General features: G+C 33.3%; 4 protein-coding genes across 4 annotated transcripts; all 4 read right to left on the reverse strand.

The window, feature by feature from the left end:
- Positions 1-6,806: 6,806 nt before the first annotated feature.
- LOC114745875 (embryonic abundant protein USP92-like) lies at positions 6,807-7,301 on the reverse strand. Its single transcript, XM_028934049.1, has one exon. It carries the CDS (start codon positions 7,299-7,301, stop codon positions 6,807-6,809), a length of 495 nt encoding a protein of 164 aa, XP_028789882.1.
- Positions 7,302-7,528: 227 nt separating this feature from the next.
- Positions 7,529-8,878, reverse strand: LOC114745876 (unknown seed protein USP-like). The gene is made up of 3 exons (XM_028934051.1): positions 8,837-8,878; positions 8,566-8,677; positions 7,529-8,046 (listed from the first exon to the last, which is right to left on the reverse strand). The coding sequence occupies exons 1-3, from the start codon at positions 8,876-8,878 to the stop codon at positions 7,529-7,531; spliced, it is 672 nt and encodes a 223-aa protein (XP_028789884.1).
- A 6,834-nt stretch (positions 8,879-15,712) lies between these two features.
- LOC114745877 (feeding circuit activating peptides-like) lies at positions 15,713-17,315 on the reverse strand. The gene is made up of 3 exons (XM_028934052.1): positions 17,277-17,315; positions 16,989-17,100; positions 15,713-16,605 (listed from the first exon to the last, which is right to left on the reverse strand). Exons 1-3 carry the CDS (start codon positions 17,313-17,315, stop codon positions 15,713-15,715), a joined length of 1,044 nt encoding a protein of 347 aa, XP_028789885.1.
- A 2,152-nt stretch (positions 17,316-19,467) lies between these two features.
- On the reverse strand, positions 19,468-19,953 carry LOC114745878 (embryonic abundant protein VF30.1-like). The gene is made up of 2 exons (XM_028934053.1): positions 19,746-19,953; positions 19,468-19,661 (listed from the first exon to the last, which is right to left on the reverse strand). The coding sequence occupies exons 1-2, from the start codon at positions 19,951-19,953 to the stop codon at positions 19,468-19,470; spliced, it is 402 nt and encodes a 133-aa protein (XP_028789886.1).
- Positions 19,954-21,286: the final 1,333 nt, after the last annotated feature.

Consider the following 21,286-nt stretch of genomic DNA (forward strand, 5'->3'; position numbering starts at 1 on the left):
GAACTAAAATCAAGTCTCGCGAAAAAAAAAAACTAAAAGTTCTCAATAACCATCTTAATAATTTATAATGATAAATTTTACAGTGAGAATGATAATTTTAGGATTTGTTTTTTCAATTTTTTTTATTTGAGATTTTATTGTAATTCTCTTGTCATTTTTAATTATTGTACATTTACCATTATAATTTTATTTTCATGATATATCTCACCTATTATTTTTTAATTACATTTAATATTTTTACGGTACTGAAAACATTATAAATAAAATTAATATAGTTGGAAAATAAAGTTAGGGGCTAATAGATCCACCATTGCCTTGTTTTATTCCTCATCCTCCCCTCCTATATATAAAGTACAATTAATAAAATTCTACAGCTGAAAAGGTTACTTTTAGCTAAAGATAATAGATATGTAAAAACATATTTTGAAAATCTAAAACGAGTGAATAAAATAAATAAAAAATGCGTAGAAAAAGAGGAAAGAAAGTCTATCAAAATAGGGAGGACAAGCTATAATTATTGATTAGTAGTCGCATGTACTAGTTGATACATACATATAATGAGAACGTGGTAAAAAATGAAAAAGATTAATTAAATTTGTAAACATGTAGGCATGGACTAAAGGATAACTTATAAAAGAAAAGGACAAGATTTATTTCAAAAATTGTAACTAATGTATAGAATCGAGGGAATATTTTACAGTGATTGATACTATTTGGAGTCCTTTGCAGAAATGACACAAAAATTTAGAAAAATTCTAAAAGAATAATTATTGAATTTCAAAATTTTAAATCAAAAATTATTACAGAAATATCTTCTCATTTACTTTTTAAATATAGTTATTTTTTTATGAATATAGTAACTAATACTAATTTGAAATTTTAAAATTCAATCATTATGTTTTTAGAGTTTTTTCTAAAAATTTTAATTAAGGTGTTTTTTGAAACCCAAAAATACAGCAAAGCTCCTTTGATAGAAAATAATTCGGAAATCCTGTGCACCGACCACGTGTTCAAATCAGACCGCATGCATAACAGGAACCAATTTGGATACTTATTAAGATCGTAAGCATCTTGAGTTTATTAAATTATTTGGATATAAACCGTTCAAATTTGATCTAAACATTTTATATTTAAAATTTTTAATTAATTATTCTCAAATAGAAGAAATTATTTTTTGAAAAAAATTATAGTTAAGAGATTATATTTATTTTAAATTCTATATTTATTGGAATAATTATTTTAGATAAATAAAAAAAATGTGCACCGTCAAGATCAAATATGAATATATGATGAGTTTGAAGAGACCAAACTAGTTAACATGCAAAGCATGTAGACTGTAGAAGAGGACATGTAAATGATTGATTTTGACTTTCAAGTTGGAGATATTTCCATTTGCAAATACTGCTACTTTAAAGAAACGCCGCTGGTTATGCCCAGCATATATCAGTGCCTCAGTAAGAAAAACAAAATGGAGAGCAAATTGTACAGAAATCATATCTACTATTCTTCTAATCCTAAATATAAGACCTATTTTATATTACGATCATAGAAATATCTTGTTGCCAGGAACCGGAAGTAGATAATGTTATATTGGATTATCTAATGGGAAAACATTTTCATAAGAGAGGCAGATGCTATGATCACCCAACCTAATCACAAAATAACTAATAAAATTTATACTATAAATAAATTTTATATTTAGAAACAAAAATAACACGTGTTGAAGGCTATCACAAGAAACTAAGGTCAAGAAAGTAACAATAGCAGAAAATTCAGAAGGGAGTAAGCCCAATTTTCATATCTTTCGGCCCATTCATTGCAGCAGAGCTGTGCAGTGCAGATGTATGTGAGAGTCCACAGGCCTGGCAGTTGAGGGTTTAAAACCTTTTTTTTAAAAAAAAAAAACCAATACAAGTTTGAATATAATAGTTAATTAAAAATTAATTTGATTTTAAAAATAAAATTTCAATTCATCTTGTTTCTTATATTTATTTATTTTTTTTCCTCAAAGTATCCTCTTTAGTGATTGCACGTGTTAAAAAGTTTCCATTCTAATACATGTTATTAGCAAGGGTATCTTAACAAATATAACATTTATTTATTACAAATAAGTAGCTTAACTAGTTTTTTTTTAATATTTCATAATTAGTTATATATCTCTTATATTAAGAACCATAAGTGTATGAATTTTGAAAGAATAATTCAAACAAGTTTCTTTTAAAAAAAAATTGTCTTCTCAGATCTGATTCTCAAATGCAAATCCTAATCCTACCATAAAGCTACAATTTAAGGCACAGGCAGAAGTCATGCAGTACAGGTTTCTTCCACGTCAGCACCGTTTCAATGTCAGAAGCCCTAGCTGATGAAATTAATGTTTCGATATTGAAATTGCTGTTTCTGTGTGTGTGTGTGTGGATAAGAGAAGGATTGTGCGACCAAGTGACACCTATACAAAACACAAATGGAACTCATATCATGCAAAGGTTTCTTCCTCAGTAGTAACTGTCTTGGGTGATGTTAAAACTATGGCACAATTAATACCCACACACTATCCAAGTACTTACATAACTGATGATGTTATGTATATTTTAAGAATCAATAGCTATATATGTTTCTGAGGTCTTGGCCTTCAAGTGCTCCATGAAAGTTGAGATTGAAGGAAATGTTGTTATTATAGCCAAGTACGAGAGGGGATCAAATAACATAGATTTCATGCATTATGTTACGAGGTCATATTAAAATACCATCCACTTCGTTTGATGCTTCAGTGAAATATATATATATATATATATATATATATATATATGGCCCTTAAGAACACACAAATTAACATATGATGAACACATGCTGTAGCTTTTATAATTCTATATGCTTTTGGTTCCAATTATGTAATGTGGCCTGATTAGTCTTCAAGTATGGCGTATCAGACTTGAGGCTCTAGAACAAGGAGCCTTGCTTTTTTTTTTTTTTTAACTGGTTGGTGAGAAAACTGAGAAATGGCAAGTAGGGTTATAGAATTATTATATTGATGCTTAGCTTTTATTACATATAATACTTACATTACATGACACACAAAAATCTCATACAGATTGTTTTATTCAACACACAGCAAACAAGAACATATATATGGGGTGACAAAAAGTTCAAGAGTGATGCCCAAATCTAGAGGCTAGTAGCCTAGCTTGCTCCGTGATGAGCAGCCTTAGCTTAAAGCTTTTTGTTTCTTGGAACCCAAGAGATAGTTCCAGAGCACAAAAAATGGCAAACTGGTACTGTTCCTGGCAGGATCTTGAGTTAATGCAACAACTTATGGGGATCCAAACCTGTTGTATCGTGGTGGCAAAGAGCCGCTATGCTGGTTCTAGTGCCATCACTAGCTTCCATGGGAACTATACAAGTGACTGTTTTATTCACTTGATGACAGTAAAACACACGTTTCTCAAAATTCAACTTGTGACATATTATTCCTATACTTGAAACCCTCTGTATTGAGTTTGATAAGGCACAAAAGAGCTTGTGAGTGCTTCAATGTCCTTCCCCAACTTTGAAATGACGAATTCAAGTAACGATTCCACAGATTTTGCACAAAACTTGTCATCTTCTCCCACAGACCTTTCCTTAGCATTGAATATTGATTCCAAATTAAAGTTAAATTCTCAAGCTCATTATTATTTATCATTGTGTTTCTTTTCCATCCCAAAACTCCATAAGGTTGGTTATTAGAGCTTGACTTCTCTGCATCTTTCTCCATAGGAATATTACTTTTCTGCCTCTTAGATGCGTAAGGGGAGTTGAATATTATGTTCATTTGTTTGCCAGCATGGAGGTCTTCCTCAAAGAAGCTGGTATAGGGATATTGAGTTTCTTTATTTTCCACATGGTTCACACCTTTATTTGACGCATGCCCAAATGAATTTTTGTTAATTACAGATATCGTAGAACCATAAGAAAAAATATGCGTATTGTAAATGGTCAGAGAAGATGTGGAATCATCGACATGATACATATGTTTTGACACTAACGTATGAACATATGTAAATTCTTTCCACGGAGAAACAAAATAATCAGAGGTTTCATTTAGTAAATCTTTTCATGATATTATTAATGCATGAATTTTATTAATTTAGTCATGATTTATTTACATGAATATAAAATATAAAGTAGGCTTATTTTGTATATGTCTTAATACACCTTGACTATTTTAGTTAAAGATAGAAGAAAGGATTATCTTATGACATGAATATGAATCCTTTTAGAATCCTTTTCTTTTCCTCTAAGAATCCAATCTCCATCCTTTAATGAAAAAAAAATAGATGATGCAAATAATATTAGGTTAATATCATTGTTAGTCCTTACAGTCTAATTTAATTTTGGTTTTGGTTCTTGTAGTTTCAAATAATTGGTTTTGACGTCTATAATTTCATAAGGATTTGATTTCAGTTCTAGTACAGAGACTAAAAACAAAATTCATTAAGAGCATAAGGATCATTGGTTAAGGTCAAACAAGAAAACTATGAGATTATGGGGATCAAAACCAATTATTTGAGACTATGGAGACCAAACAGAAATTCAATCAAACTATAAGGATTAACAATAGTATTAACCTAGTAATATTTTCCAAAACTATTCTTATAATTGCACGAGACTTGCACAATAAGCAAATTAATTGGGAGATATAACTGAACAAATTGAACGGCAAATAAATAAATGGTGAGGATTAATCAAAGCATGCCATGGATTTGAAGTCTATATTTTCCATATATTGTTTAGTTTTCACGTATCCAGTTTTGTTTTAAATTTAAATTTTTATAAAAGTTTCTGGTCAAACTATTATTTTTAAGTTGATAATGTCCCAAAGTTAATAATTAAAATTAAGTACGATATAGAAGTCGATCATAAAGGTTGTTTTAGTTGGTCAAACTGGAATTTTCAAATTTTGGGATATAAGATTGGAGCGAGTATAATTGTAAGAAAATCAAAATATAATTATAAACTGAATACCATAAACTTTCAAAAACATGGAAGAAAATTAAGTAAACTTACACAGAACAATAATGCTCAAACAGCAAGACGTGGGAGCTCCATTATTCCAGTATGCGAAGAGGAGAAAGATTAGCAGTGAAGAAGTCGCACTGAGAATCATTAACCATAGTACCGTGGGATTAATTATGATGGGTCATTGATTCGAGTAATTAAAGGCGAAAGGGGACAACATATAAAGCTTCGATGAATGTACCCATATTACGAGAAGATGTAACATGGACACACAGGTGGAACTCATGCAAGGCTTTTTCCTCATCAGCACCGTTTCACTGTAAGAAACCCTAGCCTATGAAATTAATGTTTCAATGTTGACATTTATGACGCCCATGCATGATGCCGATTAAGAGGACGACACACAAATGGAAATCATGCAAAGGTTTAATTTCTTCCTCAGTACGTATCTGAGTGATGTTAAAACTCTTGCACAATTAATGGCTACACACCATCCAAAGTACCTAACTGATGTTATACTATATTCGTTTCATAATATAAGAGCTAGTTGGAGATTGAATTTGATCATAAATATAAGACTCTGATTCACTTTGTTTCTAACATTTATCCATTTTACCCCCAAATAATCCCTATGGTGATTACATATGTTAAGGAGTTTTTATTAAATGGTAGTTCTAATACACATTATTAATATAAGTATTTAGGAAAGACGACATCTGTAATTTTCACAAATTAATTATCTAGCTCTTATATTAAGAACCATAGATCGTATTTTTCTGTAGTCTTGGCCTTCAAGTGCTCTTTGATTGTACGTTGAGGTCCAAGGAAATGTTGTATTGCTGAATCTTTACAAGTACTTTGTCAGTAACAAGTGTTCTTTTAGCTATAAGACATGTTTTGACCTTAAGGAAACCTTAATGTACCTATTCTCCAGGGACAAAGCCACGTTGGCAAAAACACGTAATCTAATGAGAAACAGTTACATGTGATGAAACGAACACATATCTCTGTTATTTATATTTTCTGCAGCACCAAGTTACGACGTAGAATCCACGCAAAGGTTCTTCATGTTTGAGGCTTGAATGTGAAAATTGTCTGGGTCTCTGTTTCTGAAACAGATTAGTACAGGAACTCATCTTTATATGCTTTAGCTTCATCAACTTTCGAAATCAGTACGTTAAAATTCTAGACGGTCCACATTACTTATCAAGTGATGAGCGCTGGGTTCTTATCACTAGATGAGCACCAAAACCGGGTCATACCACTTCCCTTGATGCTCAAATGAAATATATGGCTGCTAAACAAGCACACACATATGAACCACATTTTGTGATTTTATATATATAGGACTCTTGGAAATCTCAAAATGTGACCTTTTATATATATATAGACTTCGCTGTTGTGAGATGTTTCTAATTAAAATTTTTAAGCTCTATCCTTTTTGGGTTCTAGTTATGTAACGTGGCCTTGATCTTCAAGTACTGTTTCATAATCGGGGCCTCAAGGTAAGGAGTTTTGCTGATTATTGGTTAGTCAGAAAACTGAGAAATGACAAGCATGGTTATAGAATTAATGCTTTTATTATATATAAGACATACATTTATTACGGAACATGCCAACATCTCATATATAGTTTTATCTAAGCACATAACACACTAGTTTTATCTAAGCACGTAACACACTAGTTTTATCTAAGCACATAACACACTTGTACACACATATATAGGGTTACCGGTTACGAAGTGTTAAAGAGCGTGATGCTTTTATTTAAAAGTCGTAACCCACCAAAGCTAGAGACTAGCCTAGCTTGCTTAGCGAGAAGCCTTAAGCTCATTATTTCTTGGAACCCAAGAGATAGCCCCGGATCCCAAGAAATGGCAAACTGGCACTGTTCCTGGTAGGACTTTGAGTTGATGGAACAAATTATGGGGATCCATGCCTCTCGTATCACGATGGCAAAGAGCCACTATATTTGTTCTCGTGCCATCAGCAGCTTTCATGGGAACTATGTACGTGATTGTTGCATTCACTTGATGACAGTAAAACACGGGCTTCTTGAAATTCAACTTGTGACACATCACACCTTCACTTGAAACCTTCTGAACACCCTCCAATATTGTGTACTGAGTTTGATGAGGCACAAAGGAGCTTGTGAGTGCTTCAATGTCCTTCCCCAACTTTGAAATGACATAATCAAGTAATGATTCCACAGACTCTGCACAAAACTTGCCATCTTCTCCAACAAACCTTTCCTTAACATTGCATATTTCTTTCAATCTTAAACTCTTAGGCTCATTATTTACCATTGCGTTTCTTTTCCATGTACCAACTCCATAAGGTTGATTCAAGCTTGACCTATCAACATCCACCGGGTTTCTTTTCCATGTGTAAACTCCATAAGGTTGATTCAAGCTTGACCTATCAACATCCACTGCGCTTCTTTTCCAAGTATAAACTCCATAAGGTTGATTCAAGCTTGACCTATCAACATCCACTGCGCTTCTTTTCCAAGTATAAACTCCATAAGGTTGATTCAAGCTTGACTGGTCAACATCCATTGGGTTTCTTTTCCACGTATAACTCCATAAGGTTGATTCAAGCTTGACTTGTCAACATCCACTGGGTTTCTTTTCCACGTATAAACTCCATAAGGTTGATTCAAGCTTGACTGATCGACATCCGCCGCACTTCTTTTCCATGTACCAACTCCATAAGGTTGATTCAAGCTTGACTCATCAACATCCACCATGCTTCTTTTCCATGTACCAACTCCATAAGGTTGATTCAAGCTTGACTTGTCAGCATCCCTTACGTGTCTTTTCCATGTACCAACCCCATAAGGTTGATTCAAGCTTGACTTTTCTGATAAAGCATTCCAAGATTGAGAAGATAAGGACTTCTCTGGATCTTTCTCCACAATATCAATTTTCTGCTCCTCATTAGCATAAGGACTCTTGAATATTATGTTCATTTGTTTGCCAGCATGAAGGTCTTCTTCAAAGAAGCTGGTATAGGGATATTGAGTATCATCTTTCTCTGCATCGTTCACGCCTTTGACGCATTCCCAAATGAATATTTGTTAATTAAAGATATCATAGAACCATAATAAAACATGCATGTATTATAAATGGTGAAAAAACCTTTGGAATATCAACATCGTGTTTTGAAATTAACTATGTATATTCATCAATATTGTAAGTAGTAAGGGTAGGGTAGGTTAGATGAGTGGAGATATAGGATTTAAATCCTTTTCACTTAAGGAAAAAAAATCTTTTTATTGAAGAACACAAAATAATCACATAGGTTCATTTAATTAATTTGTTCACGGTATTACTAACACATGAATATTTCATATACATATGCCTATATCCAAAATTATGTAAGATGCAAAGAAATTGTGGAGGTGATCGATGTTTCATTCCCATTTTTGTTTTGGGGGAAAAATTAAAGTTCATATAAACCCCCCCCCCAAAAAAAAACATTTCTTCATTCTTTTCCTTATATAATGTTGATTTTAATCCGTTAAAAACATGGAATTGGAATAAAGATGTGAGAATTTTAAGTACTAACCAGACCACAACAGATACTCCAAATTCTTAGGCATAGAAGTGTCTGGCCAGATTGAATGCCAGTATTCTTCAGCCGAATGTGACGACGTCATATCACTCCCCGCAAGAGCCAGCTGCAGATATATCCAAAGCAAATCATCATGCAGAACAAACCGCAATTTAACTTTATGCAATGTCTGAGATTGTTATGACATGTAACTAAAAATAAGAAGCTAATAATATCAGCCCAATCATTATTAACTTCTGCCTCCTGATGAATAAAAGAAGCTTACACATAGCAGAACAGAAAAAACAGCAAAACGAAGCAGCTCCATGACAGAGTGTGATGAAGTGAAGAAAAAGCAAGTGAGATGATGAATCATTGAACTAAAGGTGCTTCCTTTATATAGACAGACTAGGAAGACAATGCATAATAATTAATTCTACCAGCGACTGACACCCATGATGCTGACGAAGCGGACACGTAAGTTAGTGACTCTTATCCATGGTTTCTTCATTAATTATTATGAGCCACTTCACATGGGATGAAACGAACGAACACGTCTCTTGTAGTGTGTATATTTTACTTTAAGATCCAATTAACTAATTTAAAAAGATTAAAAAAATCTAGGTAAATTACTTAATTATAGCATACATATCATTAGATTATACTACCTCTGGTCTTTAATAAGAGAACTAGTAGAGGATTGAATATAGTCCTAAATACTCTAATCCATTTTGTCCCCCTTATTTATTCAAACTAAGCTTATTAATTGCATATGTCAAGGGAGTTTGCATCAAAGCGTAGTTTCAGTCCAAATGATTTAAGAGGGTATATTAAGAAAACCAACACATATTTTTGATAAATAACTAATTTAACCACGTACTTTTTTTAATCTATTCAAATTAGTAAAGTAGATATTAAATTAAGAACTGAAGGTAGTATATCAAAAGAACAATAAATATTGATACTCTAAAGTAATGATTTAACTTTCTTAATCTCTCCAAATTAGTCAACTGGAATTTATATTAAATACCGGAAGTAGTATTTGACATTCATGATAATGGTTAACAGAGACGATACGAGGTGGAATCCATGCAAGGCTTCTTCATGCATGCCACTGAATTTGATGCTTGAATGTGGAAATTGGCTGGGTCTCTGTCTCTGAAACTGGTGGAAGAGTACAGCATAGGAACTCGCGAAATTTTATGTTCTCTGTGTGCGTGCTTGCGTGCGTGCGTGTGTAGATATGATGAGAAGGATTGTGCTACCAAGTGACACCTACGAGACACAGATGGAACTCATGCAAGGTTTCTTCGATCAGTACTTGTCTGAGTGATGTTATAAATATCACACAAGGTGCCTACGCAATGCACTATATCCAACGTAACTGCTGATGATTTTAAGTTTATATTTAAGAATTATTAGTTAATTTTATGTTGGATTTTTAGAAAGGAAATAGATGCAAGTTCAGAAACTATAAAAACGATATTAGTGCATTAAATTAAACACAGTAAACACAGGCGATGACGATCGATGACCACTACGATGAGTTGGTTATGGTTATTACCTTGGTTTGTCAGCCAAGTGCGAGAGTTGGTGCTATTGTTTCACTTAAATGAGTGATTTACTGTTCACAGTTCTTGATTTGTTAGAAATTTTATACTACCTCTGGGTTTTTAATACAAGATATAATTGACTAATTTGAGTATATTAAAGAATTTAGTTAAGTTAGTTATTTATAATAAGTATATGTTGTCTTTCTTAAAATATTCTTATTAATTAAGTGTATGAGCTAGACATATTATTTAACGAAAAATTTAATATGTACAATTATTATAAGGAATACATTAGGAAAAAATTAGATAAATATGAGAAAAAAGTGGATTGAGGTCTTATATTTAAGACCAAATTAAAAATCAAACTAGTATTATATAGATATTGATGATAGCTCCCAAGATTTAGGACCCCACTTCATCTCATGTGTCCGCCACGTCTCCCCACTCTTCTGGCTTCGAAGACAAGCATTGTCAAGTATCCGCATACCATCCCTTGTTATCTGTAAAATAAAAGAGAGATATCTTTTTATTTTAATAACTAGATTTAGAGAAAAATATATAAAATATCTATAAATTCAATAGTTAATATATGTTGTGTATTGTATGAAATTTGAAATGAAGAATACATCATGTTTATTAGGCCTGAGCAATCGGTTATTCGGTTCGGTTAGTGTAGATAATCGAAATAACCGAATAACCGAACATAGCATAATCTTGACACCGAACCGAAACCGAACTATGTTTGGTAACCGAACCGAAATAACCGAAAATATTTCGGTTCGGTTAGGGGCCTAATTCGGTTATTGGGCCTTTTTAATAGTATGCCTATTATGGCCCAACCGAGCTGGGCCCATTAAGATCTTTTTTGTTTGTTTGGGTGAATCTCATTAAAAAATGGCTCTCCTTTATGTTTTTGTATAACCCATTAAAATATTTGTCTCTACCCATTATTGTCTTGGGCCACTAAAGAGGGAATTTGAAAAAAGAACTACATGTCCACACATTTGCTCTTATAATGAATTTGAAAAAAAGAACCACACATCTTTTTTCATTGCTCCTCCGTAGTTCGGTTTGAAAACCAACAAGATGTAAACTAATAACAAATACAAAAAGAACTACACGTCCATACCCAATTCCATCTCACATACGCCAAGTCCTTCACCAAATAAAATAAATAATAATTAACCTCTTTCAAATATTAATCCAAAAAAACATGCAAACTAATAACAAATACAAATCCAAACACAATTAAGATCCAAACAAACCAATCCAGTACCAAAAACATAATATGTAAAATTTAAAATTACAACAAATTCTAGCCAATCCTTGCGCCCAAATTCCTTGCATGTAACTTGCCACCAACACTAAGTCATCAACAACTACAATTAAACAAAAAAAAAATTAGAGTGCACAATTTTAGAGCTAAAAAAAAAAACAAGTTAAGCACAAGATTTGTTTACTCAAATATTTTTTTCTTGACATCTACAATATATCAACAGTTGCCTCTAATGCAATTTTTTGCAAATCTACACAAAAAAAAATCAGAATTCATATGATATATGATATAAATAAATCAAGCATTATAACATAATGTTATGAAGTAAAAGTAAAATATTACCAAGTTCTATCCTTTGAATATCATCATTCCCTTCTTCTACAATATATTGAATTGAGCGTCTAAGCCAATCTTGAGCACAAATTAAAGATTGCACAGCTTTAGGAGTTAAAGAACTCCTAAATGAATCTAGAACTCGTCCTCCAGTGCTAAATGTAGACTCTGATGCAACTGTGGAAATTGGGATAGCCAAAACATCTCTAGCCAATAGAGAAAGAATAGGAAATCTAGGACCATTTAGCTTCCACCAACCTAAAATATCAAAGTCTTCTTTATTAACCTCAATTTCTTCATTCAAATATCTATCAACCTCAGTTCTGCTAGTTCTTCCACCAAGACGCTCATTCATAAACTCTTGTTCCTCAATATCAAGCAATTTTCTCACTTTTACAGCAGGGTCATCCTCTTCATGACAATCCTCTTGTGTGGTATGCACTGGCTCCCTTTCAGATTGGGTTGAGGGGGAAAAAATGTGTTTGTATTCATTATATAAAGAAATCAAAAGTTCTTTAATATGTATCCCCAAACTTGTACCAATTGCACTTGTGTGCATTTTACACAAGGCAAATTGCACCCAATCTAATTTATATCGGCGATCAAGAATAGCAGCAATATAAAGAAGTTGGTTCATTTTCATAGGATTTCCCCAATACTTATCAAATTTCTCTTTCATTCTGTTTGCCATGGAAGCCAATTCCCAAACATCACATTTTGTCCATTCATCCAAAAAACGATATAGCTTATAAATTTCACGAAAAAAAGTATTAGATGTTACAAATAAAGAGCCAGAAATCTGCATAGTAAGCTCATAAAAATGACCCAACATCATGATCATCCTCCTAACATTCTTCCAATCTTCAGACTCAGGCACCCCCTCTCCATCTTCAAGATCAAATCGAAAATAAAGATCTTTATCCTCAAACCTTTTAAAGGCTGCTTCAAATTTTTGAGCAGTCTCTAACATCAAATAGGTAGAGTTCCACCTAGTTGGGACATCTAAGCATAAAATCTGTTTACTTTGAATCTTTTCATCCTCACAACTCTCTTTGAACTTTCTCATTCGAAGGGGTGATTGCCTAATAAAGCGGACAGCTTCTCTAACTTTTTTCACTGAACTTCCTATTTCCTTCAACCCATCAGTAACAATCAAATTAATTATGTGTGCAACACATCTCATACGTAAGAATTGACACTTCTTAATTGAATGACCCCAGTTCATAATTTTTCCTTCTAAATATTGAACCATGACATCATTAAAACTGGCATTGTCCACAGTAATTGTGAGCACCCTTTCAATTCCCCATTCAAGTAGACATTTTTCCATTTCTATTCCAATATCTTTTCCTTTATGACTAGAAATTGGAATGAAATTCAAAATCCTCTTTCTCAATGTCCATGCATCATCTATGAAATGAACAGTAATGCACATGTAATTAATTCTTTGAATGGAAGTCCAAGTGTCAGTGGTGAGGCAGACCCTTTACCTTTTATGCAACAAATAGTCTTTAAATTAAATTTTTCCTCAATATAAATCCCAAAACAGTCACGAGCAACCGTCCATCTTGATGGAATTTTAAATTTTGGTTGAGCAATAGACATAAATTGCCTAAACCCACTTCCATCAACAAACTTGAAAGGTAATTCATCAGTAATTATCATGCATGACAAAGCTTTTCTAATAGCATCTTGATCAAATTTCCAATTTGCAAGACCTATTTTGTCATCTTCTACATTAAAATTCAAAAGAGATTGTGCAAGTTCTTCGGGAGGGGGCTTCAATTTACAAGAATTCATATGATTGTTCAATGCAGTGGTTCCATTGGATTTTGGATCACATGCAAGATCATTTCCACAATAATTACACTTACCTCTAATTTCACCTCTTTCATTCACAAATTTGGTGAAATGCTCCCAAACTTTTGATCTTGGCTTCATATTTTTTCTTTTTGCAGTTCCACTTGTTACAGGCATTGAAGGCTTTGTTGTTTGAGTAGCACCATCATCTCCAGCTTGAGCATCACCCATTGTTTCACCATGAGAAGACATCTAATTAAATAAATAAATTAGTTACAACAGAATGACAGATTATATAAGAAAGAGGATAATTTATAATGAATAGATAACTCCTATCTATAATCAATCTCCCTTCCTTTTAATTTACATTTTGTAACTGGATAGGAATTTCGGTTTTAGACATATGTGCAGTACAGGAGATCATGAATTCATGATATCGAACAAACAAAAATGAAACTAGTATCATTTCTCGGTTCTTCCCGTCTTCACTCTTCAGTAGATAGAAATATTTCTACTTAAAAAAAAAAAACAAACTAACTCGGCTCGGTGACTTCCATCCCATATGCAGAAAAAACCAAATCCAAATAAGCAGCCAACCTAGATGAATCTAGTCTCTCAGTGACTTCCATCCCATATGTTGGTAAGGCAGATACATACAGAGGCCATTGTAATCCCTATATGTTCTAATCAAATCAACGGTGGCAGCTAAAGAACAGTGGAGACTGGAGAGTGAATATTCCACAAAAAATATGAGTAATCACCGACTCACCTCTCACAAAACAGATAGACGCCGGACGGCCGGAGTAGCAGAGGCTTCACAGAATCACAGGGGTGGCAGAGAACCAGAGACGAAGCAGGGGCGATGTCGGATTACCTTCAAGTCTGAAGCCACAAACCGGACACGAGGCAATGACGGCAGGCGACGACAGACGGACGACGGTTGAGCTCGCTCTTGGAGAAGGCGAGACGCGAGCAGCGCAATGTGCGATCTAGGGCAAGCCTTCGTGACTGAGAGTGAGCGTTGAGTTGAGAGTGAGAGAGAGCCGAGAGCCCGAGAGCGTGAGCGTCTGTGAAGTCAGCTATGTGTTGCATTTTGGTGCGGGAGTGAGGGAGGGAGTGACCGAAATGTTTTTGTAAAATGGGAGGGAAATTAAAAATAGAAAAAGAAAGATAAAAATTTAAAAAAAAGGTTTAATTCGGTTATTCAGTTATAACCGAAATTTTTTTATGCACATCGAACCGAACCCCGAAAACCGAAATAACCGAACAAAATAACCGAAAAAAATAAAACCGAATTAACCGAACCGAAAAACCGAATTAATTTCGGTTCGGTTCGGTTCGGTTTTGCTCACCCCTAATGTTTATACTTATAAATAGTTAATCACATATAATTAGTATATTAATAAAAATGTTGTTATAGCTATATTATTCTTGAATGGAATGTGTTTGTTTACTCCTTGGTCTTCAAGTACCCTGTGGGACTTGAGGCACCAGAACATACATTATTCACATTTTTCATTTATCATATAAATACTGAAAATAGAAATGTTGTGCCTGTATGGTCTAATCTGGGTATTTTGCTTATTACAATATTTGGTCAATTTTTCAGCAATGTGAGAGTTATATAATACTACTCCTTCGGTTTTAAATATAAGACCTATTTTGTAGTGTAAATTATTGTTTTGAATGAAGTTATTTTAATCGATATGATAAGTCACATATATTGCACATAATTGCAAGTTTCCTTTTTCTTCTGTCATTTGGAATATTACTTGAAAATTAAAATATGCCGCTAAATTAAGTACCATGATTTTTAAATTAATCCTCTCGATTAAAATTTCTGACATCAAAAGTTAATTATTAAAGTTCGATAGGAGATGAACACTACCAAATTAACATGGACGGCTGTACCTGACAGCAGACTCCATGAGATGAAGAGACAAGATATAGAACACATGCATATATATTACATATAACACGTAGCATTATGGTTTCATTCCTCTCAACATTAGAACACATAGTGTTGAGAGAGTGCTGCATTTATTTAAAACTCATAACCCAAAGAGGGACTAGCCTTCATTAGTAGGCATCCTTATTGGATTTTCCCCACAACCAATGCCCTAATATTATATTGAGGAGAGTTTGACTTCTCTAAGTGTATATCCACTGCATTCCTTTGCCATAAACTGAAACCTTAAGGTTAAGGAGATGCTGTTGACTTCTCTATGTCTTCGTTCATTGCATTTCTTTTCCATATACCAACACCCTTGGGCTGAGGAGATACCGATGACTTCTTAGAATCTTCATTCATTGAGTTTCTTTTCCATATGCCAACACCCCAGGATTGAGGAGATACGGATGACTTCTCTGAATCTTCATTCATTGAGTTTCTTTTCCACATACCAACACCCCAGGGTTGAGGAGATACTGATGACTTCTCGGAATCTTCATTCATTGAGTTTATTTTCCACATACCAACACCCCAGGGTTGAGGAGATATTGATGACTTCTCCGAATCTTCATTCATTGAGTTTCTTTTCCATGTACCAACACCCCAGGACTGAGGAGATACCGATGACTTCTCTGAATCTTCATCCATTGCGTTTTTTTTCCATATACCAACACCCCAGGGTTGAGGAGATACCAACGACTTCTCTGAATCTTCATTCATTGTGTTTCTTTTCCATATGCCAACACCCCAAGGTTGAGTAGATACCAATGACTTCTCTGAATCTTCATTCATTGCGTTTCTCTTCCATATGCCAACACCCCAAGGTTGAGGAGATACGAATGACTTTTCTGAATCTTCATTCATTGCGTTTCTTTTCCATATGCCAACACCCCAAGGTTGAAGAGATACTGATGATGACTTCTTGGAATCTTCATTCATTGCGTTTCTTTTCCATATGCCAACACCCCAAGGTTGAGAAGATGGCGGCTTCTTCGCATCTTTCTCCATAGCAATACTTTTCAGCTCTTCTTTAGCGTAAGGGCTGTTGAATATTATGTTCATTTCTTTGCCATCATGAAGGTCGTCTTCAAAGAAGCTGGTATAGGGATATTGAGTTTCTCTGTTCTCTGCATCGTTCACACCTTTGAGGCATTCCGAAATGAATATTTGTTAATTATAGATATCACAGAACCATAAGGAAACACATATGCATGCATTATAAATATCGTGGGATAGATATGGAATCATCGACATCATGTTTTGAATTAACGCATGCATATTCATTAAAAAAAATTATTATTTTTTCATTGAAAAACAATGATTACGGAGGTCTCTTTAATTATTTTTTTTTCGTGGTATTATTAATACATTAGTATTTCGTATGTACATGAATCTGAAACAACTAGCAAGCAAGAACTTGTGGATATGTATCATTCCCAATTATGTTTCCAGTAGGAAAAACTAGTTTTGATATGTTTAAAAACTAAAGAATTAGAATACTGGTCTGATAATATTAAATACTGACCAGATCCCAAAAGATACTCTAAATTCTTTGGCATAGGAGTGTGCGGCCAAATCGAATGCCAGTATTCTTCAGCCGAACGAGACGACGTCGCATCACTCGCAATAAGAGTAACCTGGAAATACAAATACCCTAGTCGTCATTTAACATTACATCTTAAGAGTTTTGTGATATAATTAAACATTAATAATGTGATAAAATGGAGCATTATGTTGCCTCATGAAGCACACAATAACTGTTGAAAATATTTGGATGAAAATATTATTGAAAGATGGAAGGAGCAAAGCTTACAAATAACACAGCTAATACAGAAAAACGAAGAAACTCCATTGCGGACTGCGATACTGAAGTGAGACACTAAATCATGGAGCGAAAGTGCTTCCTTATATAGATTGGTCTTCAGAATCAGGTTTCTAATTAAGGTATCGATTCATTTAAATTTGGAAAAAGTTTTCAGAAGTCTTTCCTATAGATTGCTGGTGTAATTGTTAGAGGAATCATAGAGAATAATGGAAATAATAAAGAATCACAATTAATAAGTTCGTATAATTATTTTTCATCGGTGCAAATTAAAATTTTGATCTAGCATTGTGTACATACTTTATTTTTTAAAATCAATTAATAATTTTTTTTAAAATTAGAATGGCGGGCACCAACGAGCTAAAGTTATAAGCAGAATGGAATCTGCCATCTCCCACTTATAGAAGAGTTTTCAAATTTGAGGCTTGTTTTATACTTTAAGAATATCATTTAACAATATTATATTTTTAATCATGTATTGGTCATCTTAAATAAAAAAACCATAATTTTAAAAAATTAATTTCAAATAATAAAAAATTAAAGTGTAAACAAATAATACTAAATTTTAATTTCAAAACTCAAAAACTCGTACTCTCTCTCTCTCTCTACTCTTTTGTTAATAAATCAAATTCCTAGCGGTGTTCCCACAAATAAATTTTGCAATTTTGCCTATAATCCTTAATAATAAATTTTGCCTATAGCCTATAGTTTACACTTATATAAGCTACAAGCTGTGTTCAGCCATAATTTAGGCTTGCTACTTCTGGTCCCATTTTCTATTATTATACTACCTCTTGTACTAAATATAAGAGCTATTTCGTAGTGTTAAATATAATATCTCAATCCACTTTGTCTCTCAAATTTGTAATGTGTTCTTGAAAACATCCCTATTGATTGTAAGGTATTTCTACCAACTGTAGTTCCAATGTACATAATTAAATAAGGGTAATTTAAGGAAATCAACACACATTCGTTACAAATAACTAACTTAACTAATTTTTTTTAATCTCCTCAAATTAGTTATCTAACTCTTATATTAAGGACTTGAGGTAGTATGTTACATATTTCTTTTGTCTCGTGTGTCTCGCGTTTCTCATGGGATCGATAAGAACCAAATGATAAATGAATTGCTATTAGAGACTTCAAATTGGCATGACTTTAAACAAGGAAAAGCAATTCATCACAAGAAGAGATCTTACTTATATTATAAAGGGATTTTATTAATGTCATGTAAGAGGTCTGACACAAAGTTTAAAATATGTAGATTTCCAAAACCATGTTCAAGAGATTTTACATAGTTTTAAAGAGGACCTGCCTAGATTGTACAGGTGGTAAAATTCCCTTTGCTATTATTGAGTTAGGTGAAAGAAACTTGACACCACTTTTTATACAAATTTAAAATCTTTACTTACAACAAATATTGTTGCGTTAGACAAATTCCTGGTGGTGGCATAACTATAGAAGCATATTTTTGTGAACGTGCAAAGTATCACGGCCCCACATTCTGGTTCAGACTAATTAAGTAGTTAAATACTATGCGCGGTATAAGACCTAACTGACTGATTTGAAAAAGTTAATGAAGTCACTAAATTACTTAATTATAGTATATGTTATATGACCTCTCTAAAATACTTCCATATATTATTATATTATTTACCAAGTTATAAGTTAAACAGATTAGTTGAGAGAAAACAATAAACATAAATACTTTAAAGTAATTTATTAGTTTCCTTAATTTTTTTAAATTAATTAATTGGGTCTTATATTAAATACCGGAGGTAGTATTAGCCCAGTGGAGCAAATTTAAGTGAACATAGATGTGACCAACGTATAATGATAAGAAACAAGATAACTAATTGACAGATAAAAGTATCACCATTATAATTTTTTTTCTTTTAAAAGTAAAAGTTTAGGTGTATTATAGAACGAAGTACCAATATGAAATTTCATACGCTTGGAGTTTTGCTTTTTATTATTGGTTCATAATAAATCTAAGAAACGGCAAACAAGGTCATAGAACTGATGCTTTTATTACATATAACACACATACATTATATAACACACAAATATTATAAGAGTACACAACAGCACAACACTAGAACACATAGGGTTACAAGGTTTTACATAGTGATGCTTTTATTTATAAGTCGTAAACCAAATTAAAGAGACTAGCCTAGCTTGCTTAGTAAGCAGCGTTGAGCTTGTTGTTTCTTGGAACCCATGAAATGGTTCCTGAGCCCAAGAAATGGCAAACTGGCACTGTTCCTGGCTTGACCTTGAGTTGACGAAACAACTTATGGGGTTCCACAGCTCTTGTATCACGGTGGCAAATAGCCACAATGCTTGTTCTTGTGCCATCAGTGGTTTTCATGGGAACTATGCAAGTAATTGTTGCATTCACTTGATGACAGTAAAACGTAGGCTTGTCGAAATTCAACTTGTGACACATCACTTCTTAACTAGAAACCTTCTGTACGCCCGCCAATATTGAGTAATGAGTTTGATGAGGCACAAAGGAGCTTGTGAGTGCTTCAATGTCCTTTCCCAACTTTGAAATGACGAAATCAAGTAATGATTCTACAGACTCTGCACAAAACTTGTCATGTTCTCCAAGAAACCTTTCCTCATTGCAAGCTGCTTCCAAGCTTAAATTCTGAGGCTTTGCCATTGTGTTTCTTGACTTCTCAATGTCCTTTTTGTTTCTTATCCATATATAAATTCCCTAAGGTTGAGTAGGGCTTGACTTCTGTGTGTCATCATCCATTGTGTTTTTCCTTTTCCACGAACCGACACCCCAAGGTTGAGAAGATGAAGACTTCTGTGAATCCTCCCTATCATTTCTTGTATTAGCGTAAGAGGGTTTGAATTTTTTGTTCATTTGTTTGCCAGCATATGAAGGTCGTCTTCAAAGAAGCTGGTATAGGGATATTGGGTATCTTTATTTTCTCCGTCGTCCATTCCTTTCATTTCACGCATCCCCAAATGAGTCTTCGGTTTATTAAAGATATCATAAAAACATAAGAAAAAATGAGTGCATTACAAATAGTGGGAAAAGATACTGAATCATCAAGGTACGATCATTTTTTGACATTAACGTGTATATATATTCATAAATATTATAGGGAATAAGAGTTGGGTAGGAAAGGTGGGTAGATATACGGTATTTAAATCTTTTTAATCCTTAAAAAAAGCAAAATTAATTCGTCAATCCTTATAATTCACGGTATTTTTAATCAAGCGTTGTAGTTTCTCTATTAGGTACTTACAGTTCCCTCAATTATAGGCGTTAGCCCCTATGCTCATAATTTGTTGATTGGGGCTTATGTTGATATTGATCAACGGCTTATTTGGTATGAGAGGGGAGGAGAGAATGGAGGGTAGAAGGCATTTTGCTCTCCTCTTCTTATTTGGATTGCAAAAAATTTTGGGAGATGAGGAAATTTTTTTTAAAGATTTCCCTCATCTCCCCTTATAACCCTCCCCTCCCAAATTGGGAGATTTGGAAGGAAAGGATAATATTTTAGCTTACTCAAACTAATATGCCTATAATTAGTTTTTAATATCTTTATATTACCTTTCTTATCTTACATCACATGGAAAAGAGATGATGATTGTTGCCCTCTTATAAAATCACATATCAGATCATAAAAAATTTCTCCCTTTCTCTCTCCCTTTAACAATCCAAACAAGGTAATATTAAAATTCTTCTCCTCCCTTTTCTTCCCTTTCTTTTCATGAAAATCCCCCCGGGCTGAACATGCCCTATGTGACATGTAAATACATTATTATTGTCATAACCATCTCCTTACAATATCTAGATCAGTACCTATAATTGAGAAAACTACAAGGATCCAATTAAAAAAAAAAAAAAAGAAAAGGAACCCAACAAAAAAGAAAAACTAAAAAATTAAAAATAAGGTGTAATCATAAGTACTTCGATATCAATCTTATAAAAAAAATTCTTTCTATTGAAGAATTAACACAAAATAATCAAAGAGGTT

The sequence above is a fragment of the Neltuma alba genome, unplaced genomic scaffold (assembly GCF_004799145.2).
Source record: "Neltuma alba isolate B1F8T4 unplaced genomic scaffold, ASM479914v2 tig00004856_pilon, whole genome shotgun sequence".
In the NCBI taxonomy this organism is placed as follows: Eukaryota; Viridiplantae; Streptophyta; class Magnoliopsida; order Fabales; family Fabaceae; genus Neltuma; species Neltuma alba.